The sequence below is a fragment of the Bos indicus genome, chromosome 3, assembly GCF_029378745.1.
Source record: "Bos indicus isolate NIAB-ARS_2022 breed Sahiwal x Tharparkar chromosome 3, NIAB-ARS_B.indTharparkar_mat_pri_1.0, whole genome shotgun sequence".
Classification (NCBI taxonomy): Eukaryota; Metazoa; Chordata; class Mammalia; order Artiodactyla; family Bovidae; genus Bos; species Bos indicus.
The window spans coordinates 20,910,725-20,937,377 of record NC_091762.1 but is presented as its reverse complement, the minus strand read 5'-3'; the positions used below and the strand labels follow the sequence as shown (position 1 = coordinate 20,937,377).

Sequence of the window (26,653 nt, the reverse complement as noted above, 5' to 3'; positions counted from 1 at the left end):
AAGGATGGCAAAGAGCATTTGGGGGCAGTGATGTTAGTCAGTTGTCATAGGGAATTGGAGGCATGGAGAGTAACCAATGGTGAAGGCAGAACTTTGGCTGAGAGGTTAGCTGTTGAAATGGAAAGGAAGGAGTTGATTTGAGAGCTATCATTTTTAAAAAATCAAAAGGATTTGATTAGAACTGAAATGGACTTCAGTGAGAGGGGAGTCAATGTTAACCCTCAGGCAGGGTTTTTAGATTTCTTCACAGGTAAGAATTCCCAAGGGAGCTTGTTTAAAATATGGATTCTAGGTCACCTCTTTTCCAAAAAAAGGATTCTGAATCCACAAATCAAGAATGGAATCTGGAATCTATATTTTTAAAAAACACAAAAGGATTTGGAGTGAAGTTGGTTCTGTTCTCAAGAAATACCACTCCCAAGTTTTTATTTGTTTTCATTTGTGGAGTTTTTAGATTTTTTTAAATTTGTTTTTGTGAATATTATTTTATTATAGCAAAAACTTAATATGAGATCTACCTTCTTAACAAATGTTTAAGTGTATGATACATTATCACTGACTATAAGTACAATGTCATACAGCAGATCTCTAGAGTTTAATCATCTTGCTTAGCTGAAACTTAAGGTCTGTTGATTGATAATTCCCTACTTCCCTCTCCCCTCCACCCCATCCTGCCCCTAGCAGCCAACATCCCACTGATTCTATTCAGCTATTATAGATAACTCATATAAGTAGAATCGTGCATATTTATCTTTCTGTGGCTGGCTTATTTCACTTAGCATAACGTCCTCATGATTTATCACAGCCGAATTTCCTTTTTTTAAGGCTGGTGAGTATTTCATTGTATGTATATATTAATTTTTCCTTATCCAGGCATTTGTCAATTCAGGTTGTTTCCACATCTTAGCTATTGTGATAATGCTGCAATGAACATGAGAGTCCTAACACTTCTCCAGGATCCTGATTTCAGTTCTTTTGGGTAAATACCCAGAAGTGGGATTGCTGGATCATATGGTAGTTCTATTTTTGAGAAACTTCCGTATTTTCCAGAGTGGTTGCACCATTTTGTATTCCCACCAACAGTGTGCAGGGGTTCCAATATCTCCCCATCTTCAGCAATACTTTATATAATATATATATTATTTGGGGGCTTCCCTGGTAGCTCAGAGGGTAAAGCATCTGCCTGCAATCCCGGAGACCTGGGTTCGATCCCTGGATCGGGAATATCCCCTGGAGAAGGAAATGGCAACCCACTCCAGTACTCTTGCCTGGAAAATTCTATGGATGGAGAAGCCTGGTAGGCTACAGTCCGTGGGGTCGCAAAGAGTCGGACATGACTGAGCGACTTCACTCACCATATATATATATATATATATATATATATATGTAGTTATCCTGACAGGTATGAGGTGGTATTTCATTAAGGTTTTTATTGTACTTCCCTGATGATTAGTGACATTGAGCATTTTTTATATACATATATACCTACTGGCCACCTGATGTGAAAAGCCGACTCACTGGAAAAGACCCTGTTGCTGGGAAAGATGGAGGGCAGGAGAAGAAGGCAACAGAGGATGAGAGGGTTGGATGGCATCGACTCAATGGACGTGAGTTTGAGCAAACTGGGCGATAATGAAGGACGGGAAGCCTGGCGTGCTGCTCTGCATGGAGTTGCAAAGAAGTCAGACACGACTGAACAGTACCTATTGGTCATTTTATGTGTTTGGAAAAATGGCTACTCAAGTCTTTAGCCCATTTTTTAATCAGGTTATTAGTTGTTTTGCTATTAAGTTGTAGGACATTACCCCAAGTTTTCGAAACTAGGAGACTATGAGGACCCTCTATCTATAAAAGTGGAAAGGTCAGCTTAGAGGCCAACTCAGGAAGTAAATGTGATGCATTGTGTTACTCTGGCCTTCAGTTTGGAGAAAGGAGTTGTTTTTCCAGCTCACCATCTTCTGCCTCAGGATGCAGAACAAAGTTGGATGTAGGTAGAGGCGAAGAAGCAGACATAGCCATTTTAGGTTTGAAGGATTTGTTTCCTTTTTATTTTTCATCAGTATTTTTCATTTATTTTTTTTTTACATCAACAGAGTTAGATTTAGGGTTCCCCAGGAGAGTAAGGGAGATGGATGGGTCCCTCCAGGGAGGTGCAGGGGAGAGGGCTGCGTCCAGCAAGTGAAGGGTGAAGAGAGAGGGTGCACACTCATACACTGGGCACTGGAGAAGGCAGTTCTTTGAGCACAGACATCAGAGAGTTAAACAGTCACCACCTGGTTCACTTTTACAAAACGGGAGTGACCATAGGGTGGGGGCACCAGACGCAGCATGAGGCGGCTGAATTTGGATTTTCTTTTTTTGTTTGTTTTCACTTTTTTCCTTTTAACTTTTTAACATTTACAAACAGCTAAAAACTACAACACATCACAGCTACAGTGTTGGGGGTGGAGGACTGGGGCACCCAAGAAAGCAACCACACGGGGCGGGGGCAGGGGGCAGGGGCAGCTTAACCTACACTGGCTATCCTGTGGGGAGGGTGAGATGAGGAAACTGAGGCTTCTGGTCCTGCATTAGGGGTCCCCGGCTTACTGCTGAAACTCTTCCCACTGTGCAGGAGTTGCTAGGAAAGCCCGGTTCCTGCCCTGCCCCAGCTCCTTGTGCTTTTGATCTGCTGGTTTGACCACATACTGGTTTCTTCCCCTCCCCTGCTCCTCTGCCTGTGAGGAGACAGTCGAGGTGGGAGGGCAGCTGTGCTGTTCCCGTCTGTGCTGTGTAGGGAGAGCCTCTCACTCCAGAGGAGGCCTGTGCTTCTTGAGAGATGGGGAGGAGATGAACTTTGTCAGGTGCCCTTGGCTGTTCCTAGACTGTGAGACTCTTCTCCCAGCCTGCCGAGGCTCCTGCCACCCAGGCCAGGCTCAGAAACAAGATTAGGGGAGGTACTGTGGGGAGCAGGTACCTGTGTGTGTGTCCACTGAAATTACCCTTGGCTTGTATTTTAGGACAGTATAATGACACCCCCACCCCACAGCACACATACACACACACACACACATACATAAGTGTATACAAGCATTCACACACACACAGTCCTGCTGAGCTGCCTCAGAACTTAATATATAAATAAATAAGAATCAGAAAGCTAATTTCATAAAATTCAGGCTTGTAGCCCAAATTGAGGGGGAACTGGAGGCCAGGGGGCTGAGGTTTATTGCTACTTTCCCAGCATCCAACAGGAGGCATGAGAGGGCACTCTAGGCCCTTCCAACTCTAAGAAGTTCTTTTGGTCCATGGTCTATATCAAGCCCTAGCCCCCGGCATAACCACCTGCTTGTGGTTTCGCCAGAGCCCAGGCAGAAGGAATAAGGGGGAAAAGCCCCAGGAGCTGGGAAGAGCAAGGGCCTCTCACTAACACTGGGGGAGAAGGGTGGGGCCAAGCCTTCTCTTGTGCAAAGTCAGGGGTGGTAGGAGGTGGGAAACAGAGCTACACCCCAAATCTAGGATGGAGGAGCCTTCCCTGTAGTCCCTGCCCACGGGGTCTCACACATGCACACACATACATACACACACACACTCACGCATACATGGCTAAGACACTAAACAGGAGGCGGGGAACGAGGGCTCTGCAGCCAGGATGGCAGGGCAGGGAACGGGAAGAGGGAATTGTTGGTCTCACAGTGTGCCTGCCACCCGCAAAGCCCGAGATTCCCTCACTGCAGCACCTGCCCCCGGGTCTCGGGCAGCTTCAGGGCCAGAGAACTCCCGAGGGCAAGGGCAGCGGAGGCAAAGAGGATGGGGGCAGCCTTGGTGATTCCCACAAAGGACGTGAAGATGCTGATCCCCAGCACAGCTGCCAGCTTACACAGGGCATTCAGGAAGCCGAAGGCTGTGGTTCTGCTCAGGAGTCCCCCAGCACAGCAAATGGGATGGAGGGGCCGGGGAGGGAGACAAAGGACGGGGCATGGGAGGATTTGTGGGGGAAGAAGGGCAGGTAAAGGAGAGAGCCAGCAGTGTCCAAGAGGGAGAGGAAGAATGGAGCAATTAGGAGGGGTACAAACCAGGGAATACAGATAAATTGGGAGGCAAGGGGGAAGGGACACCAAAAAATTAGGTTAATAGTTAAAGACTTCAAGGAGTGAATATAAAAGCTACCAGCTTAAAAAAAAAAAATGCTACCAGCTTTTAGAAGAGAAACTCAAGGGGAATATGTACCCTTTTACCCCTAAAGATGCCTTCCCCATCAGCCCCCTTCCTCACCCCGTTTCTGTCCTGCCCTCTGAGCCCTAAACCTGCTGCCCTGCCCCCACCACACGCCTGTTACCTCTTGTCCGAGGGGTAGAGTTCAACAGTCAACACGTCCAGCGCGTTCCAGGATGCGATGCTGACCCCCCCGAAAAGGCAGAGCAGAGCGATCATGGCGGACTCACTGTTCCCGAAAGACAGGAAGAAGCAGGAGACACAGGACATCACGCTGGAGCCAGCTGGAGCCAGGGAGGAAGAAAGCAGCATGAGTGTGGCCATGATGAAAGCCACCCACAGCCCACTCTGTCCCTTCGACCAGGATGAGACACTTTCTTTGCCAGGGTACCCAAAAGGAAGGCTTCTCCCTCATCTCCAATCTCACCTACATTGTCTTTTTATTAACAGTATCAGTACCAACCATTCCTTGGTGCAAGCTATGCACCAAACAATTGGATGGTTTACATACATTACTAATAAGTCAGCCTCCTAAGAGGTACTGTCATCCCTGCCATGTTGCAGATGAGACAGCTGGGTTCACAGAGGTGAGTAACTTACCTAAAATGCAGTGGAGCTGAGATTCAAAACCCATGACCCCAAAGCCTGTATCCTAGACTTGCTATTCTGCCCACCTCCTATCCCCAGAGGAGCTTCCTCAACAGACCCCGCCTGGTCATGCAGCCCCCACCTCCCCCCACTCCCTCCAAGGAGAAGACGTGAGACACAGACCCTTCTCTGGCTAAGCTTTCCACAGACTAAGGTGAGAAGCCCAGTGACCGCCATGCCCTCCCCTGGCCTCCTAGTCAGTTCTGACACACCGCCACCCAGCCTCTCCCCCTTACCAAGCATTCGGAGCCTGCCAATCTTGTCCATGAGCAGAGCAGACACAATGTTCCCAGGAAGCACAGCCAGCGTCCCCAAGAAGCTGACAAAATACACCATGTAGGCGCCTTCACCCGTCCCCGTCACGTCCAGGGGGCAGCCCTCCTTGTTGTGCAGGAATGTGCTGTTCACCAGACGGCTGTTCACAAACTTGTACTCAAACAGGTCTGGGGGCGAAGGCCAAGACAGGCAGACAATCATGGCACATGTGAGAGGGAGGCTGCTATTGCTTATGCTCAGGGCTCTGCCTTTGAGGGGTTTAGCAGGCGGGGCTCTCAGAATCAGTCAGAACACTATGGCAAAACACCATAGGAGCTAGGATCCTTTTATGCCACAAAATGACCATAGTTTTACCAAATGAAACAGTGTGCTTGGCTGTTGCTATGTTTTCTCCTAATGATGTCTACTGATTTCTTGTTCATTCTTTTTGTCTACTCTAAGCAGTAGCAGAGCCATAAGTTTAGGACAAATTACTGAGCAAATATTAAAAAGCCTTAGAATCTTATCCATTTTTTTTCTGCAAGATAGGAAACCTCATTCAGCACTCCATTTAAAGGTGGGAAACCTGAGTCTAGCTCACAAAACCAGCATTTCATGTGCGTATAGTTTGAGAATCCCTGTTAAAGAAAAGGATTGTTTTTCTTTTTTTCCCAAGGCTGCTCTTTTGAATGATTTTGCCCTCTTCAAAAGTGCATTAATATCACAATATTAAGTTGTTTCAATTCTAGCCAAAAGCAAACAAACTTGATGTTTTCGTCAGATGTTCTACTTATTACAGAAAAATGATCAATTACCATTAGATTGTTGTAATTGTTAGTAGTAACTAACAGACCCCCCTATCACCTCCAAGGCTCTGAAGAGCTCAGCTTGAGAACCCTGAGTTAGGGAATGAAAAAGGTTCCCTTTCTCCAGCTCAGGGTCCACCCAATCCTTTGGTCTGTCAGCCTCTAGCCATCCCACCTTACCAGTGTTATAGAACACGGTGTTGATGAACGTGCAGTTGCGGAAAAATGTGTTGCTGGATGTGACATCCTCGAAATAACACTCCTCAAACAGGGAGTCCTCAAAGGATACTGACTTCAGACGTAGCCCAATGAACCTGTAAAGCCAGGATGATGAAAGCCACCTTCCCCTCATTCTTACACCCTCCTCCAACACTCGTGAAGTAACAGTGAAGTAAGACAGGAAGCTGCAGGGTTGAGAAGAACCACGGGTCTTTGCCCCCAAACAGCTTGTCTCTGAACCCCCAGACTCACAAAAAAGGCAAAGGGTAGGAGAGGTGGAAGGGGTGAAGCTCAAAGATCCCCACATACTTGTCATTGAAGTACTGTCCCCCTCGGTGGATCTGATTCTCCAAGGTGAAGTTAAAAGTCACGTGCTCCACACGTTCCCCAGGGAACACTTTGGTGCGGGCTGCATAGTCCACCGCTTGGAGATGGCGGATCATGTCGGGAAACCAGACAGTCAGGCCATAGTAGCTGAAGCGTCAAGGGCAATGGAATCAGGGCTCATGGATTAGAACCACACAGTCCAGAAGGAGAAAGAAACAGAGGAGTCAGCCCATGTTAGGACCATGCTCACCTCCCCAGCCTCATCTCTCACCTCATCTCATCTTTCACCAACTGCTGTGGTTCTGTGGGACTTCAGGTTCTTCTAACCCTCCTGCCTATTACTTCTTACCTCCCAGGCATTTGCTCTATCTTTTGTGTAAAACAGTCTCTCCATCCCACCCTCAGCCTAACTCCTATTCCTCCTTCAGGACTTAGATCCCCTCTCCAGCCTACCAGCAATCTGGGCTGGGAAGCCTGTTCCCAGTGCACATCTCCCACCGGGGCACTCCTCATTACAGCTAGTTTGTCTAGCTCCTAGACCAAGATGTAAATTCCATGAGGACTGAGACCACATCTATTCCATCCCAGCAGGGTACCTGGCACAGAATAGAAACTTAATACTGTTCTGCCTATAATATAAGTTTGTTGGATTAAGGAGTGAGGTAGAGGAGCCGGGTGGACTATCAGAGGGGATCCAAACAGCACCTTCCCTCATTATTCATCCCCTTCATTTCCATTTTCTCCACCTCTCTCCCAACCCACAGACCATCACATCCAGCACTTCCGACCCACCCCACCCAGCTCCTCACCTGAATGACATGGTGAACCACACACCCATCATCATCAGAGTGATGCGGCGGTATTCTGGACCAAAACAAGAGAGGAAATTCCCCCAGACCTAGGCGGAATAGGACAAAGTCATACAGCGGCTGCCAGCCAGTAGTTCTAGCACCTCCAGATCCCAGTTTTTCTGCCCCTACCAGCTCCCTCCAGTTCACGCATCACCCCCACCCCCAAGCTCCAGCCCTGCCCTCCTCTCCACCTCTCCACTATCCCCGCCCTCATTACCTGCCCTCCCAGGCTCAAGGCCCGGACCCCCCAGCGCTGGTACCAGGCCCCTGTGTCAGACTGGATCTCAATCAACTCATCCTCCTGATGAATTGTCTTAATGTGGGTTACCTGGGGTCAAAAGAAGGAGTGAGCAGTCACTTAGTCTGTACTTTCCAGCCCTTCCAAGTACCCCAGTTTCTCCTGCGGTAGCAGAGTGGGAAATGGGAGGGAGACATGATACCCTGAGAGATCCCACTGAGATCTCAGTGCGGCCTAGGAAGGTGGGCATGAGTCGGGGGAGGAGTCCAGGGAGGGGCCAGGTGTGGGCACTTGGAGGACTGTGGCTTACCGAGAAGACTCGCTCAGGATGCCCCTTGGCTCGCATGTTGGTGTCATGGACCTGCTTCAGTACCATCCAGGCCTCATCATGCTTCCCATTCTAGAGCCACAGAAACAATCCCCACATCTGGGTCAGCCCTTCCCTGACCCAGGGCTACAGATCCCCCTCTCTCAACCTGACCTAGGGGCATACCCACCAAGCACTCCCAAAGAGCCCAAGGGGGAGCACAGCAAGAGATAACCAGGCTTGGGCAAGAGTTGGGGATCCCTTGGCACAATGGAAAGAGAAACTGAAAACGAGGGAAATGAAGATGGTCCGTGAGTATGTAGTCAGAGCAGGAGGAGCGTCCTCACCCTGCTGGGTCAGGATAAAGTGGGAGGGGGTGGGCTGTAGGATCCTCTTTTGAACCGTAAAGTCAGGGCCAGGGTCAGGACCCCTGCCTGCAAAACCCTAAGCCACCCATGGTGAAGCAGGTCCTCTGGTTTTAACACCCACAGAACTCCTCTGGAAAGACATTCTAAGACAAAGGAAGTGAGATCAAGGCCCCCCAGACCTTGGACCCTAGGAAAGGAAGGCTGCCACGTGGACCAGACCCAGCCCATGGTGGGTGTTTGAATGCAGGAGCCCCTGTTGCCCACCCCCGAGCCCAGCCCCAGCCCCATTCACCTCCAGGAAGAAACGGGGGCTTTCAGGCTGTGTGGTCAGAGCCCCAATGGCAAACACAGAAGGGAAAGCGCAGACGAGGACAAAGACCCTCCAGCTGTGGAACTGGTAAGCAGACCCCATCTGAAAGCTCCACCCTGGCAAGGACAGAGTCACAGCATCAGCAGAGAGGCCAGAGGCTGTAGGGTCCTACCATAGGGAGCACAGGAGAGGAGAGACAGAGTCTGGGGTACATTTTCTGGGGGCTGCTCACCATAGTGGGGGATGATGGCCCAGGCCATAGCAGCTGCGTACACTCCACCAATCATCCAAAACATGCAGAGCCAGCTCAAATGCTCCCCACGTTTCTCCTGTGCCAGAAACTCCGAGAAATAGGAGAAGACGATGGGGATGGACCCTCCGATCCTGAAGGGCATTGCAAGAATTCAGCGTTGGAAAATGGCTAAATTCCTGATTCCATACCCCAGCGCTCTGGATCCCCAAGTCCCTTTCATCTTCTGAACCTTTTAAAGAGAAACTCCTCACCACCATGCCCTATAAGCTCCCTCACCACCAGCCATCAGGCACCCATCCTTGGGACCCTAGGATCCTTTGTCTTGGGACCCTTGGGATCCTAGGAAACAGGCAGGCAGGTCTCAGGCAATGAGAAGGAACAAACATTGAATCTTGAAGATGACTACAGAGTTGGAAGGGAGAGCCGATATTCAGAAAAGAGGGGAAATCCCAAAGGAAGAAGAGCAAGAGGAATCTGAGGAAGCAGGCCAGAAGAGAGCTGGGAGACTATGCAAAGGGGACATGCAGGTGGCAGAGGAAGTGTAGAAGTTGGGTGGCTCAGGCATTCAGAGTTCTGGCAGGTGTGGGTATGAACAAGGTTTGTTGTTGAATGCAGGAAATATTTATGCTCTGGGAAGGGGATAACCACAGATACCCAGTGGTGAAGTTGAGCCCTACTGGGTCTCTTGAGGGAACCAGGCTCAGAATGGGACTAAAAGGTAGGGTGGAGGACTCGGGAGTGAACCAGATATGGAATGACAATCTGGACAGATAGTAGACAGGTCCTGGACAGGGAGAAACTGGCCTGAAGGGAGAGGATTTCATTCATTCCGTTCACACATATTTGAGGTATAGCTGGTGTGCCTGGCACTATGTAGGGCCCTAGAGGTATAACAGCAACCAAGGCGCAGCCCTGCCTTCCAGGGACTCATGAGGGGAACACTCACCCAACCCCAGAAAGGAGACGGCAGAAAAGGAAAGTGCCATAACCCTGGACGAAAGATGAGAAAAAGGCGAAGACACTGTTGACTGAGAGTGAGATGAGCAGACACTGTCTTCGACCCAGCCGATCAGCCAGCCCTCCCCAGAGGAAGGCTCCCACCATCATGCCCAGGTAGACAATGAGGCCTGAAGGAAGAGAACAGAGGCAGAAGGGATATGAGCAGACACACTAAGGTTCTCCCACTCGCCAGACATTTAAATGAGCTGAAACTGCAGCAGCATGGACAGAGGATCTGAAGGACTTGTAGGAGCTAAGTCTACCCAGAGATGAGATCAAGTGAGAGAGGATGCATTACATGAGCAAAGATGGAAGGTCATCTCTGCAGCCTGGAGGTTCAAAGGCAGAGATGCAGACATGGGACAGCCCTAGAATTCTCCTTTCTTTCCCTCTCATTCCTTATTGCTCACTCTTACTCTCTTGCTGTCTCTCACACACACACACACACACACGCATACACAATACCCCCATCTCTAGCTTGCCTGGAATGAGAAATGGATCTGCCTAGATTCCCAGACCCTCCCAGGATCCCCTCTAGCCTCTCTACTTGATGCCCTCCAAGCGGCAGGAGGTGTCTCTCATGTTCCCTGGGAAAGAGGCTCCATTCCTTCAATCCTCCCAGGAAATCACACACACACAAAAGTGAAAGTGAAAATCGCTCAGTTGTGTCCAACTCTTTGCGACCCTATGGACTGTAGCCCACAGGCTCTTCTGTCCCTGGAATTCTCCAGGAGAGAATACTGGAGTGGGTTGCCATTTCCTTCTCCAGGGTAACTTCCCGACCCAGAGATCAAACCCCAGTCTCCGGCATTACAGGCAGATTCTTTACAGAGCTACCACGGAAGCCCACATATAAATCCATTTTTTATTCCTTCCAGTTCCAATACTTCTGGTCCCCAAACTCCCCTGTTCCTTTCTTCTTTCATAAAATCAGAGTTGGAATTGGTCTTAAAAGTTATCTGCTCCAAACTCTGCATTTTACCCAGGCCGAAGCCCAGCCCGAGGGAGAAGGAAACTGCCCAAGATCTCGTGGCAACTTGGTGACAGAGCAAGACCTGATCCCTTCTGAGGGATCCCCTTCTAGGGGATTTCCTCCCTTGGGATCTCCATCAGGAAGGGCCATTAAAGACCACTCGCTGGCCCCTGAAAATTCCCAATGCTAACGAAGAGCAAGTGTGACCAGCTTCTCTGGCTGGATTCTTCCCAGCCCCCCACCACCCCAAACTGACTCTCCTCATTTAAATCAAGGGGTTTGGATACTGCCTTCTTGTTCCCCCCAAGAGGGGAAATAATCAGGGTAACAAGAGGAAAGGCTTTGAAGAAACATTAAATGGGGGTCCATCCCATCACAGCCATCTCCTACAGAACTAAGCAGACACCCCACAACTACAGGCCCAAGCCCCAGCCCATGTGCCTTTTCTCTTGCACAAGCAATCTCACCATGACCCAACCTCTAGAGGAGGGTGTCAGGGTGGGGGGAGTGGAGGCAGAGAGCATGACAGAGGAACCCTGAGCCCTCCCAGGGGTATCTTGGGACCAGGATCCTCAGGAATGCAGTGGTGAGGACAGGAGCAGTTCTCAGGCACAGAGAACTGTTTTCCAGAGTTTGGGGCAGGATGGGGCTGGAGCGCAACGTGTCTTACCCAGCATGCCTTTGTTGGAGTCAGACAGGCACATGTCTTTCTCAGCACTGGGCAGCACGAAGCCCACCACGAAGACCTCAACACCATCGGCCATCAGTGCCAGACCAAGCACGAAATAGAGTGTCCACTGGAAGCGGCCATGGCCGCACTCCCGTAGGATGGCTTCATACTGCTGGGCTAGTTCTTCCCGTTCTTTCCGCCGCTGCGCTTCTCCCCGCCCCCCCGGGGGACCCTCCCCATCACCCAAGCCCCCCCTCACTCCAGCCAGGGGTGCCCCATCTGCCATCCGCTCGCCTTTGCCCCCAGACTCTGCCCGGGGGATGCCCTGATATTCCCCCTCGTAGATCTCATCATCCTCGTCGTGGCCCTCGGTGGCATCACTAGATGCGCCGCCTTCCTCCTCATCCTGGGCCCCTTCCCCGCGGTAATAGCCATCAGCAGGGGCGGGGAAGTCATCATCATCGTCCTCCTCCTCAAAGCGGGAGTAGGATCTCCGGGAATATTCATCCTGGACTCTGTCCAGGCCCTTCACCACCTTCTTGGTTGCATGCTTCTTGACTTCCTTGGCAATGTCTTTGGCCCCACGGATGAAAGCTGCCCGGTCTCTGAAGCCCTCTTCCATGATGGGGCTTTGGGACTACTTCACCGAATCTTCCCCCCTTCCTTATTCTGATTTTGCACAAGAGCTCGTGGAGTCAGAAAGACCACTTCCCCGAGTTACTTAGATGAAGTGTGTTTGAGTAACTCTGGGCACAGAATAGAATATAGGATCTGGCCAGTGAGGGTTTAGGAGGGGAAGGGAGGGAAGAGCTTTGGCCTACACCCAGTTCAGTTGGATGCATTGGGAAGGAAGAGGGGGAGAGAGGGTACTGGAAGGGGAGGGGGAGCTAGGTTGGGGAGGCTAAGCTGGGGAGCCAGGATAACTCAGAAAAGGCTGCTACTTCTCTTCCAGGAGTCTCTGGAGATCTAGAAAAAGATGAGAGGGAGAAAAAAGGAGGTTGTGAGGCCTAAGACACTGAAGAGGGCCAATACAGTGCTCCGGCCAACCCAGAGCCCCACCTGGGCCTTGTGTTACAGAGATGATGGCCTGCTGGCCTCAAGCCCGACTCAGGAAAAAAGGATGACTGTCTGGGCCTGCTATGGGCCATTCAGTATACGTCCCTTACTTTGACCTTGGAGACTAGACCTATGGGATTTGCTCCAAAGTCACAATCAGCTACCCAGAGCCCATCTCCTCATCCCTGGCCCCACTTCAAGAACAGACCCTTTGCTTTACCACCCACCTGCCAAGGATAAAAGAGGAAATAGAGAAACCAAAACTCCCTTCTCTAGTCTGGTCTGGGTTTCTTACTGGGAGCAGAGCTTGGGGGGAACGTAAAGAAGGACAACTGAATCCTTCAACCTGTTGTCTTCAGACCACTGATGGCATCTGAAGATGGGGCTTCCATGGTCCTTCCTCAGGTTCCATGGTTGTAGGCTTCACAGGGAGGAGTCTTCTCCCAACGCAGCTCAGTGGGTGAAAGCTCAGCTTCCAGAGTCAGACAGACTTAGATTTGACTTCCTGCTTCAACAGCTTACTAAGTGACCAAGAGCATGTCTCTGATCCTCAAAGCCTTAGTTCCCTCTCATTTAAGAGGGGGAAGTAAGGATTAAATGACATAATGAATATAAGCTCTTTACCATAGTGCCTGGCACATAACAACTGATGAGTAAATATTAGTTATTACGCTTTGTGGTGACAGTAATGTGGTAAGATGACCTCCACTCCCTCACAAGACGTTAGAACAAAAGCCACTTGTGGATGCTCTTTAGGGTGAATGGCAGAAAGGGATACTGGCAAGGAGAGAGCTGGTTCAGTGCAAAGCGCATGACAATCCGATGACATAAGTTGAAATTCCAGCTCTGCCATTTACTAACTGATCTCGAGCAGATTCCTGAACATCTCTAAGCCTCAGAGTCCTTATATTTAAACTGGGGATAATAATCTCTATTTCTCCAAGTTGATGTGATAATTTAATCTCACAACAGACCTTCTATTAGTTTCTTTCCTTCCTATTAGATTGAAAACTGTGAAAGAAGCATCAAGGGCAAAGCAGGGGGGGGTCACATTTGGATGCTGTTGTAACCTCCCAATACAGAGTCCCAAGACCCCTCTGTGTTCAAACAAATGCCAGCAGCTGGACCTATATTGTCTGCTCCAGACAAACAATGGAAGACTCACAAAAAGGGAGACGTGGAATCTGAGGTCATGGGGAGAAAAGGGCAGACCAAAATCTAAAAAAGAGGTGATGACTGGCTTGCCACCTTCCTTCAGGATGTCATAAATGGGCCCCCTTTCACTGGTCGGGGTAGAGGTGGAAAATCAAACACATTTCCAACATGGACATCTAAGGTTTATAGCTGTACCTCCTTCCTCCATGGCTTCCCTTTCTAATCCCTTAATCCTTTCTGCTCCTCCAGGAGTCAAGGAAAAAGGAGTCCATAAATACCGCATTGCGTAGGAGCTGATATAGAATGAAGGGGGCTTGGACCTCCCCTCCCCCACAAAAGACATCCTCCAGAGGCAAGCATGGGAGAACCCCCTCTTCCTTCATAGAAGCAAAGGAAGCAGGACTAGATTCTGATCAGAGATCATTCCCCTAAAAATATCCTGCTTCATTCTGTTCCCACCCATCCAGGGCCTTCATTAAATGTTACACATACACTTACACACACACACACACACACACACACACACACACACACACGGTGGCCCAGGCAGAAGGGGTAAGTAATGCTATGTAGTTCAGAAAGAAGCACTGGCAAAGCAGAGCCCTACGCCCTCAGGTCAAATGTAAGCAGTAGACCACGATGACCAGAACCAGTGACCCCTATGTCACCTTCTTTCCTTGTGGTTCAAGGCCCAAACCATCCCCCATTAGAGAGAGGGAACAGTGGAATCCCCTTTCTGCATGCAATTTGCTTGCCTCACCTTTCCTTCCCAGTTAGGATCTCCCCCCAGACCCTGGCGCAGGCAGATGGGCCCAGGAGGAGCCACGCTCGGTGTTTGTTTACACTCTCCACCCCTGAGAGGAACCGGAAGGGTACAGAGGGCCCCGGAGCCACAGCAGGATGTGAAGGCTCAGCAGCCAGCTCCCCCAGGGCCAACAAGCCCAGGAGCTCAGGAGGGAGAAAAAGAAGACAAATTCTTCAAGCTGGTGAGGAAGCGGTGCTATTTTTAGCCCCCAAAGCAGCACAGGGTGGCTAAGCTTGTGGGAGGGAGACAGACTCGGAGATGTAGAGGTTAAAGGAGACAAGATTCAGGGTTACAGGGCCCTTTAAGGTCTGTTGGCTTCACCTGATGGGAAAACATGCCCGGGAGATTTTCTGCAGAGGATGGGGGGAGGCGGGAGACTCTGAGCAAAGGCCTCCTCTCAGGATAACTCAGTCAGCCCAGGATTGGTTGTGGGGTGGGGAGGTCCAGAACCCCTTACCTCCATCAAAGCCCCTGACTTTGGAAGCCACCTGGATTTCCCAACCCACCCTAGCCCAGGTGACAAGGTCATTAAAAAGCAATCACTTATCAAAACATTCATGGATGTGGGGGAGAGAGGTGCTGGAGCACCCCTCCCCACCACTGCTGGGTAACTGAGCCTCGATCCCCACACCAGAACAGCCAAGGCTGCACTACCCCTGCCTACATATTACCCTACGGTTTGGAAGATGGAGTCTCCACAGTTCTGACGGGAAAAGATCAAGGTGTCAGCGGAGAATGTCCGAGGAGGAATTCGGAGTGGCAGGGACCAGAATGCAAGGGGAGATCTTCACGCGCGCAGGCATAGAGACCGCCCCTGCCAGCATCCGCGGCGACCCTCCCCATCCTGCCCCACTCTGGTGTAAGAGCGGAGTCCCTAGAACTGACTGAACCCATTCTCTGAGCGCCTCCCCTCACCCTTGATTCTGCTGCTGGACTAGTGCCCATCAACACTCAACACCCCTTCCCCCCACCCCGGAGCGACTGCCTGCCTCCAGCCCCACCCCCAACCGTGCCCCCAAGCCTGGTTGTTCACCACCTCTATCTACCCAACATTTCCGTTCACCATTCCCTTTCTTCCCTCCTTCATCTGCCCTTCCTCCACCAACCGCCTCCCCACACACACCCCACAAACCCAACCGCACCCCCCCGCCCCCACCCCCCCCCCCCCCGCCCGCTGCAACCCAAGTCCAGGGGCACAGACTGAGGCAGCATATTCTCCCGCCCCAGCCAAGGTCATCTATCACGCGGGGCGGGGGGGGGTGTCGGTGTGGGTAGGTGGAGGCGGGGGACAAGATGAGTTGGGAATTGGAGTTTGAGGGAACCCTATTCCACCTTACAAGCCCCCACCCCCGTTAATATCTGAGGAGAGTAGTATGGGCTTGGTTAAGGTAGAGAAAAACAACCCTCCTCCACACATATATATGTATAAATATATATATTTCTCTCTCTGATCAGCACAGCAACCGCCATAAATGTCCATTCAAACCACCAGCAATCCCCTCACCCCTGATGAGGGACGGTCACCCTCCCCACAAGCAAAGCATCGGAGGATAAAATGGCTGCAAGGCAAGGCGAGGATGCTGCTGCCCCGGGGCGGGGTGGAGCTGAGAAACTGAGAGAGGGGTCTCACCTGGGCTGAGTCCCCCAGATAAGGGAGTCTGGGTGAGGGCGGGGGTCCCGGCAGTGGGGCAGGCGGCAGCGGCGTCTGCTCTGGGTACCAGGGGAAGCAGCAATGCAGACCTGCCCCACCACGGGCTCCGGCCCCGCCTCCGCCCTCCCCCCGCCCTCCCCCGCCCCCCCCCCGCACCAGAGAGCATCGGGAGAGACCATTGTTGGGGGGTGGGGGGTGGAAGAAAAAAAGAGGATGGGGAGGGACTCGGGGTTCTGGGGAGAGGTGGTGAGGGTGCTGGAGGGGCTGTCACAGGGGCAGCTGGAGATGACACCAGCCCCTCCTAGTTAAAGACTAAAGGATCTAAGGAAAGTAATACTGATGTCAGGAAGGCAAGTGGGAAGACAGAAAGGGAGACGTTGAACGAGGCAGCCCCTTCCTCAGCGCCTCCGTCCCAGAATGGCAAGACCCACGAATTTTAGGGACTCGCTCTGCCTTCAAATAGCGTCCCTTTCCCTTCCTCACTGTTCCCAACCAAACTCCCAAATCTGGACTGCTCACACTCCAAGTTTACCTGGCTGTTTCAGAGGAAGCAAGAGTAACAAAATGTGGTTTTTATCCTAAACTGCCAGAGAAGGAAACTCCTGGATCCTTGTTATCTCTTTCCAGAAATAGTCCAGACTATTAATTTCCAATCAGACCTTCTTGTCCTCCGTTCTGCTGGTGACAGCAGAGGTTGGAGAAGCTGCAGGGGTTTAGCGGGCATGACCAGTTGGGCATCTCCCCTTCCAGTTATTTGCTTCTTCTTGTTGTTGTTTAGTCCCTAAGTCATATCCTACTCTTTTTCTACCCTACAGACTAACTAGCCAGGCTCCTCTGTCCATGGGATTTCCCAGGCAAGACTGGAGTGGGTTGCCATTTCCTTTTCCAGAAGATCTTCCTGATCCCAGGGATCAACACTCATCTCCTGCCTCTCCTTCATTGGCAGGTGGATTCTTTACCACTGAGCCACCAGGGAAGCCCTAGGTATTTGTTACAATGACTCAAAAAAAAAAAAAAACAAAACAATCTCCCTCAGTACTCTTCCCCACTTTCTCTTACCACACACACACACACACACACTTTTGCTTCCAGGGCAAGAAGGAGGTGAATTGGTTTCAATTCTTTCCTTTATCTTTCCTTTGCCTCTGTAACCTGGGCTTAGAGATCCAAGACATACCACTTGGTGAACATATTTGCTTCAGAGATGAGGGCAGCAGGGTGCTTTGGAGATGCTCATACTGAATGTGAGTCTACCTATTCGAGGTAAGGCCTGGGGTTATTTGGACAGAGCACTGACCAGGGTTCTCACTTCCAATAAGCTGTGGGCCCTTGGTCAAGTTCTCTGTCTCTCTGAACCCCGGTTTTCTCATCTGGAAAATGAGGGGCTTAGAGTAGATGCTGCATTGGATCTCTTGTATTTAATAATGTGTGATTCTGTTCTGTTAAGCACAGAGGTTTCAAAATGTTGGGATACGTTACATGGAGAGGGCTTGCACCTGGGTGTCCCCAACCTCACAGGTGGCATTTGTGTTACTGAATTTATCACTGACAAAGATATGGGTCTCTGGAGTTTCACAAAGCTACATCTTGGAATACTGTTTTGTGCCAACAAAGTTTACAATTTACTAAAACATATAGCCATAATACATAAGCGTTAAGTTACAGAGAGAAATTTAACTGTCACTCACACTGAAGGAAAACTCATGTCTGCATGTCCAGCACATTCTCTCCCTTTAAACCAAGTCAACAATAATGTCAACATATAAATGCACATTGATATAACCAAAGAGGAGGAGTTGTATCTTTAATGGCATCTGGCCATCCCCAGCAAGGAGTCGTGCCAATGGGTTCAGAAAACTCTTCTTGGCTACAATTCTCCACCCCCCATCTCTACGCTGTGGGCAGCCTTGCCAATGCTCCTGGACTACTCTAACTCTGCTGGTTAAAGCACTCTTTCCAGGATGGCTCTTGGAAAGGCTGTGCCCACATGGGACTGAGGGACTCTCCCTTTACTAGCATTCACTGCTGACTTCTCTTTAGGTTGACATATTCTTCATTTAAACATGTAAATATTTTCAATTAGGTTAAAGCCAAGTTCTGCTGGCAGGGAGCCATGTCTTTTCTTTAAGGTGTCTTTGCATACTCTCTGCTTAGCCATTACTTATCCATTTCTAAAATAGAAATCTTGTACTCTTAGAGGGAAAGGGTGGATATATTTTTCAAGTTCTGAGGAAAGACTTCATCATTTCTCCCTAGAACCAAGGACCCATGCACCTCACCAGCTACTCCTTCATGGGCCCCTTTTCTGGGTCCACTAACATTAAGTTTCCTAGGGGCTCAGTCCAGGGCCCTTCTCTGCTTCCACCTACTCTCTTTGTGATCAGCTCAAGTAGATCCTTAACCTTAATGCTATCTCTATGATATCAATTCCCACATTTTTATCTCCAAAGGTCCAGACCTTTCCACCAAGCTCAAACTCAAAATCATCATCTGTCAATTCAACATCTCTCAATTCAACCATATGAATATCTAATAAGCATCTCAAATTTAACAGATCCTTAAACAAACTTCTGAACGAATTCTTTCCCATCTTTTCACCAAGGTGTTCAGGCCAAAAACCTTACAGGTATCCTTATTTCCTTTCTTTCTCTTATCCCTACATCAGCAAGTCTTGTTGGCCCTACCTTTAAAATATATTCTGTGTCTACCACTTCTCCACCCCTGCCCCCTAGTCTAAGCCACCATCATCTCTTACCTTAAAACTACTGCAACAGCCTCCTAACTGGCTCCCCTACTTCCAATCTTGCTTATTTAAAACCCAATATTCTCAGCAGTTAGGCTGATCCTTTAAAAACAAGTCAAATCTGATCCAACAAATACTCTCCCAAGAGAAATGAGTGCATATGTCCTACATAAAAGACAGTACAAGATTTTCCACAGCAGCTCTATCTGTAATAGTCAAAAACTTCAAATGTCTGTCAGCCAAAGAATGGTTAAACTTGTATAAACCAATTGTGCTATATTCATATAGCGAATGTGTGCATGCTCAGCCGCTTCAATCATGTCCAACTCTTTGTGACCCCATGGACTGTAGCCTGCCAGGCTCCTCTCTCCATGGGATTCTCCAGGTGAGAGTACTGAAGTGGATTGCCATGCCCTCTTCCAGGAAATCTTCCCAACCAGGGATCAACCCATGTCTCCTGCATTGTAGGTGGATTCTTTACCGCTGAACCAGTGGGGAAGCCCCATATAGGGAATACTATGTTAAAAGACTGAATTACTATATTTGTTGTTGTTCAGTCGCTCAGTCATGTCTTACTCTTTGACACCCCATGGGTATATAGCTGCATAAAATAGTATACAGCTGCATAAAAAGATCTCACAAACAAAATACTAAGCAAAGAAGCCAGACCACGCCCCCCCCCGCAAAAAAAGAGTACACTCCTGTGATTCCATTTACATAAAGTTCAAGAAAAAGCAAATTAAACAGTGAGAGGAAATAGTGGTCACATGGTGGGAATGTGCTACATTTTAATCTAAATGGCAGTGAAAAGTACATGCATATGTAAAAATCCTTAAGAAATACTTAAATAATTTGTTTTGTTTGTTTATGGATCTGTGTAACTCAGACAGTAAAGAATCTGCCTGCAATGCAAGAGACCTGAAGTTCGATCCCTGGGTGGGGAAGATGCTCTGGAGAAGGGAATGGCAACCCACTCCAGTATTCTTGCTGGAGAATTCCATGGACAGAGGAGTCTGGTGGGTTACAGTCTGTGGGGTTGCAAAGAGTTAGACACAACTGAGCAACTAACACTGCTACTGCTAAGGATTTCTTAAGTAAAAATATTGAAGATCTTTTTTAATGTTTATCTCTGATTTATTTATTTAGCTGTGCTGAGTCTTATTTGCGGCACGCAGGATCTTAGATCTTCTTTGCAGCATGCGGAATCTTTAGTTGTGGCATGTGAACTTTTAGTTGCAGCGTGTGGGATCTAGTTCCTGACCTGGGATTGAAGCTCGGGCCCCCTGCACTGGGAGTATGGAGTCTAAGCTACTGGACTACCAGGGAAGTCTTTTAGTCTAGACTTGTTCCTACCCCTCAGACCGCTCTTCTCCACAAATGGCTTATATGGGTGTGGGAAATAAGACTGTGGAGCAGGAGGTGATAAATGGGTGTATAGTAATGATGGCTGACGTTGTTAGAGCAGTTACCTGACTTGGGCACTTTTCTTACCACTTTACAACAATTAACTCACCCCACCTCCCCATTAACCTATGAAATGATTACCATTTACAGATGACATTGAGGCACTGATTGCTTAAGTAGTAACTTGATTAATCACACAACTCAGAAATGGCAAAACTAGGATTTGAACAAAGGCAGTATAGATGCAGAGTTCTTTACCTTTAAAAATGTATCCATCTTAGGTGTATAGTTCCATGTGTTTTAACAATCCTTCTGATCAAGATAAAGAACATTGCCCCTAAAATTTCTGTTGTGCCATTCTGAAGTTAATCTCCCCATCCTTAGCAACCACTGATCTCCTTTCTGTCACCATAGATTAGACTTGTCTATTCTAGAGCTTCATATAAGTAGGTTCATGCAGTATATAGGTCTCTGGCTTCATAGCTCTGGGTTTCAGAGCTTTCCAAGGTTTTAAATCACGGCCTTATACTACTTTCTGGTGTAACTTCTTTCACCACTTATCCATCAAATTGGCTCTTCTTCAGGACTTCCCTGGTGGTCCAGTGGTTAAGACTCTGCACTGCCACTGCAGGGGCCATGAATTTATCCTTGGTTGGGAACTAAAGATCCTGCATGCCAAGCATGTAACATGCCAAAAATATATTTTTGAATATTGACTACTCCTCAACATCAGGCACCCACTTATATCCTATCACTACTTTTTGTCTACTCCACTTCATGCACATGAGATTGTCAGGATGGGGAGCATAAAGAGGGATATAAGAGGGTCAATAACAGCCTCTCTAAGATACCATAAGTGGCTTCCCTTGTGGCTCAGACGGTAAAGCGTCTGCCTACAATGTGGGAGACTGGGGTTTGATCCCTGGGTTGGGAAGATCTCCTGGAGGAGGAAATGGCAACCCACTCCAGTATTCTTGCCTGGAAAATCCCATGGATGGAGGAGCCCGGTAGGCTACAGTCTATGGGGTCGCAAAGAAGATACCATAAAGTTCCAATGAGAGATGCTAACAAGTGAAGCATCAAAATTCCTACCCTCGAGGAGCTTTTAATCCAATTAGAGAGGGGATAGCTTATATAGAAAGCCAATAAGTCACAAGGCAAAACATTCATTCATTCAACATGTATTTATTCAGTAAAAACAATTGTATAACGTGACTAAGCAGTTGGCTACGGAGTTGAGTTCAGTTCAGTTCAGTCGCTCAGTCGTGTCCGATTCTTTGTGACCCCATGAACCACAGCATGCCAGGCCTCCCTGTCCATCACCAACTCCCAGATTCCACCCAAACCCATGTCCATTGAGTCGGTGATGCCACCCAACCATCTCATCCTCTGTCGTCCCCTTCTCCTCCTGCCCTCAATCTTTCCCAGCATCAGGGTCTTTTCCAATGAGTCAGCTCTTCACATCAGGTGGCCAAAGAATTGGAGTTTCAGCTTCAACATCAGTCCTTCCAATGAACACCCAGGACTGATCTCCTTTAGGATGGACTGGTTGGATCTCCTTGCAGTCCAAGGGACTCTCAAGTTTTCTCCAACACCACAGTTCAAAAGCATCAATTATTCTGTGCTCAGCTTTCTTTATGGTCCAACTCTCACATCCATTACTTGACCACTGGAAAAACCACAGCCTTGACTAGTCAGAACTTTGTTGACAAAGTAATGTCTCTGCTTTTTAATATGCTGTGTAGGTTGGTCATAACTTTCCTTCCAAGGAGTAAGCGTCTTTTAATTTCATGGCTGCAGTCACCATCTGCAGTGATTTTGCAGCCCAAAAAAATAAAGTCAGCCATTGTTTCCACTGTTTTCCCATCTATTAGCCATGAAGTGATGGGACTGGATGCCATGACCTTAGTTTTCTGAATGTTGAGCTTTAAGCCCACTTTTTCAATCTCCTCTTTCACTTTCAGGTGGCTCTTTAGTTCTTCTTCACTTTCTGCCATAAGGGTGGTATCATCTGGGTATTGAGGTTATTGATATTTCTCCCAGCAATCTTAATTCCAGCTTGTGCTTCTTCCAGCCCAGCGTTTCTCATGATGTACTCTGCATGTAAGTTAAATAAGCAGGGTGACAATATACAGCCTTGACATCCTCCTTTTCCTATTTGGAACCAGTCTGTTGTTCCATGTCCAGTTCTAACTGTTGCTTCCTGACCTGCATACAGACAGATCTTATTTCAATTACTACACCTACCGCTTCTTAGCATGTGACCTTGGTCAAGGAACTTAATGTCAGCTTCCCCATCTTAAAACTGGTGCAAAAGCAAAATCTAAAATCATAAAAGTAAAATCTACCTAAGGCATTGTTTTAAGGATTGAGATAATGCATATAAAACAGTTCAGTACCTGGCATATAGTAAGAGTTCAGTAAATGTTAGCTATTATTATTCTTATAGTTGGAACTTCCCTAGTGGCTCAGTCAGTAAAGAATCCACCTGCAATGCTGGAGACTAGGGTTCAATCCCTGGATCAGGAAGATCCCCTAGAGAAGGAAATGGTAACCCACTTCAGTATTCCTGCTTGGGGAATCCCATGGAAATCCCATGGCAGGCTATGGTCCATGGGAACACAAGAGTTCGTGACTTAACAACCAAACCACCATCACCATTTTTACAATTATTATGTATATTAGGCAGCTTTCAACACTCTCAGGAGATACAGATTAATAGAATGAAAGTCGTTAAGGATTCTTAAGGGATTCAGTTTAGTGGGGATACTTAGATTGGGATCCATGAAACTTCTGGAATTTTTGCTTCAGGATATTGGGTAAATATGCATGCATGCATTTTTTTCTTGGGTAGGGTCCATAGTTTTGTCATATTCTCAAAGGACTGTCCCATGGCCTACAAACATTAAGGACCCATGGTCTAGAGCCTGCATTGTCAATGGGAGTAGTATTGCCCCCCTCCCAAGAAGTCAAAAATTGGTACAGAGATGAGAACCTTAGATGTTATGTTTATGACCTTCCAAAGGGCCATAGTACATATACAGATACAACAGCATATCAGTGATATTAAAATTTCATACATGGGGGAGGGCGATTACAAAATGTCAGAGGGTGCATGAAAACTAAAAAACAAACAGATGTGTGAACTGAAGTAGCAAGGCGTACTCTGTTTAAAGAATTGCTGAGAAGAAATGGCAACCCACTCCAGTGTTCTTGCCTGGAGAATCTCAGGGACGGGGGAGCCTGGTGGGCTGCCGTCTATGGGGTCACACAGAATACGACACGACTGAAGTGACTTAGCAGCAGCAGCAGCGGAGTCTGAAATGGAGAAGGCAACAGCACCCCACTCCAGTACTCTTGCCTGGAAAATCCCATGGATGGAGGAGCCTGGTAGGCTGCAGTCCATGGGGTCGCTAAGAGTCAGACACGACTGAGCGACTTCACTTTCACTTTTCACTTTCATGCATTGGAGAAGGAAATGGCAACCCACTCCAGTATTCTTGCCTAGAGAATCCCAGGGACGGGGGAGGCTGGTGGGCTGCCGTCTATGGGGTCACACAGAGTCGGACACGACTGAAGCGACTTAGCAGCAGCAGCAGAGTCTGAAAGAACCAGAGGGTGGAAAGATAAAGGAGAATTTAAGGAAGTCAAACTTAATAACTAGAGGAGGTACTCGGGGAATCACTGAATGAATAAAAGCTCAGAGATTCTGAGAATGTCTGAGAAAACAGTGGTTTGAATAAAGACAGTAGGGAATTCAGCAAAGGCACTAATTTGCTCTATGACAGTGTGAATTCATCAACATGATATCAGAAAACAGCCAGAATTGCCTCATAGGAGGAGTTCCCTGGTGGCCTAATGGTTAGGATTACAGGCTTTCACTGTCGCAGCCCAGGTTCAATCTTCAATCGAGGAAGTGAGATCTCAGAAGAATCCATTCATTTGATATATAAACTGAAGGCAGAAAGCACACAGAGACTGAGACAAAGCTTCCCAACACCTGGGGATGCTCCAGTGTTGGCCTCTGGTGTGTGGAGCCAGGATCCAGCTATGCCAGGTTCCAAGCATTTCTGGGACCTCAGTTTATGACCACATATAGCAGAACTCTGCTTGAAATTAAGGTGGTCAGTTCATCCCCTTGTGACTCAGAAGCCTGGTATCCAGTCATGATGTGAAATACCATGTCTAATCTTCCCCCAAGATTTTAGTTTGGCCAATGTAAGTTCTGCATGTAGGCTCTTAGTTCCACAAGCAGGGATGAAACCTGTATACCCTGCAGTGGAAGTAAAGTGTTAACCACTGGATCGCCAGAGAAGTCCTTCCCCCAAGCTTTTGGCATATGTAATCAGACATCCACTAGATGACTCAACCTGCACACCTTCCAACACGCTACAAAGTCAACATATCCAAAATTGTGCTTATCATTTTTATCCTGCTTCCCCAAGTTCTTCCTGCTGCCTACTCTCATCTTTGATTCCACTCTTCCCTTCATTCATTGTACCCAATCTAATACCAAGTCCTAACTTGCCTTTTAAATATCTCCCCACTGGAGGCTTCACAGTGGTAAAGTGGCAGAGTCCACCTGCCAATGCAGGAGACACAGGAGATGCTGGTTCGATCCCTGGGTCGGGAAGATCCCCTGGAGAACAACCCACTCCAGTATTCTTGCCTGGGAAATCCTATGGACAGAGGAACCTGGTGGGCTACAGACCATGGGGTGGCCAAGTCGGACACAACTGAGCAACTGAACACACACACACACACTCTCACCTGAATTGTTGCCAGATGCATAGCTTAACAGTCTTCATCTCCCCCAAATCTACCCTCTACAGTGCAACTATGGTTCTAAAACACCAAATCTGTCATCTCCTTGCTTAAATCCCCTGTGGCTTCCCATCAGGGATAGCAGCTTCCCAGCCAGTGTGTCTTGACAATGATGTTAATTCCCTCAGCATTTTGGACTGCTAGGCAGAGCCTGGGATAGCTAGAGTTCTTAAGCCAATAGTCTAAAGCCTGAAGCATTCTATCTGTGTGCTGTTTGAAATGGTTCTCTGTGCCACAATGTGAGAAGGGCTGAGAACTAATCTTTGGGCACTCCCTGACTGGTTCTGATCTCATCCTGCCTCCAGCACTGAACAGCTTAGCTTTAGCACATTATATACTATGCTACTTATTGGTCTCTTACTTCTGCTCAGAAGCATTCCACAGATCTGGAATGAGTTTCCCTTCATCTTTGTCTGAGAAGCTTCTAACCTTCAAGATCATTCAACTGTCATTTTCCCAGGAAGTTTTCTTGGACTTTCAGGCCAGGTTGGATACCCTTCCTTATGCTCTCAAAATAGTTTGTTTCATAATAATCTCTTATGTATCAGTCTACTGCTCTGGTGGCTCAGACGGTAGAGACTGCTGGCAATGTGGAAGACCCAGGTTTGATCCCTGGATTGGGAAGATGCCCTGGAGAAGGAAATGGCAACCCACTCCAGTGTTCTTGCCTGGAGAATTCCATGGTCGGAGAAGCCCTGTGGGTTATGATCCATGGGGACACAAAGAATCAGACACAACTAAGCAACTAACACTTTCACACCCCGCTGGTAATGATCAGACAGCAGAACTGCCCTGCTCATCTTTGTATCTTCAGTGGCCACCAGCAGAGCCCATGTGTGTACTACGTTACGTGAATGAGAATGATGCAAAAGAACAAGAGGGCCAGGCTTACCTTTTCTTGCCTGGAGTTTAAGAAAGTTCGTGGTTACATAAGCCAAAAAGAGCTTTGGAGAAGAGGATGATATAACAGGATTAAATGTGGCAAAGGAAAGAATAGGCCACTGGATTTGATCTAGTTAGTCTAGAGCACAGATTTAAATATGATGGAAATCAGGTTTGGAAGGACTGAGAAGAAAAGAAACAGGAATAAGATACACATCCCTTACCCAAGATATTTGGCAGTATAAAGAACAAAAGAAAATGAAGGATTACTGAGTTCCTACAGTCCCATTGCAATTACTTTGCTACCATTTAAGATACATGGTTCCACAGTAACAGTATGCTTGAGAAGTCCAGCTTCCCTCCATATCCCTTCCCTTCCCCTGCTGCTGCTGCTGCTAAGTTGCTTCAGTCGTGTCCGACCCTGTGCGACCCCATAGACGGCAGCCCACCAGGCTCCCCCGTCCCTTCTCCTAGTGGGTATCAATTTCCATTAGTCTATGGTTTATCCTTCCTTTTTCTGGCCATGTAGCATGTGGGATCTTAGCTCCCCGACCAGGGACTGGATCTGTGGCCCTTGCAGTAGAAGCAGAGTCTTAACCTCTGGAGCTCCAGGGAAGCCCTTATCCTTCCATTTTTACAATAGAGACAAATGTATAATATATATTATGTGTCACCCTTTAGATAAGAAAGGCCATTATACATTCTGTTCTACATG

General features: G+C 48.2%; 1 protein-coding gene across 2 annotated transcripts; it reads right to left on the bottom strand.

Moving 5' to 3' along the window:
* Positions 1-2,018: 2,018 nt before the first annotated feature.
* SV2A (synaptic vesicle glycoprotein 2A) lies at positions 2,019-16,181 on the bottom strand. 2 transcript variants are annotated; one of them, XM_070785766.1, is made up of 13 exons: positions 16,065-16,181; positions 11,419-12,384; positions 9,723-9,903; positions 8,756-8,907; positions 8,506-8,639; positions 7,849-7,938; positions 7,518-7,628; positions 7,259-7,347; positions 6,432-6,596; positions 6,084-6,217; positions 5,079-5,285; positions 4,319-4,478; positions 2,019-3,891 (listed from the first exon to the last, which is right to left on the bottom strand). In XM_070785766.1, exons 2-13 carry the CDS (start codon positions 12,038-12,040, stop codon positions 3,708-3,710), a joined length of 2,229 nt encoding a protein of 742 aa, XP_070641867.1. In that variant the 5' UTR covers positions 12,041-12,384; positions 16,065-16,181; the 3' UTR covers positions 2,019-3,707. The 2 variants fall into 2 exon arrangements, with proteins under 2 accessions (XP_070641867.1, XP_019812125.2); XM_019956566.2 differs by lacking the exon at positions 16,065-16,181 and adding an exon at positions 14,390-14,523.
* Positions 16,182-26,653: the final 10,472 nt, after the last annotated feature.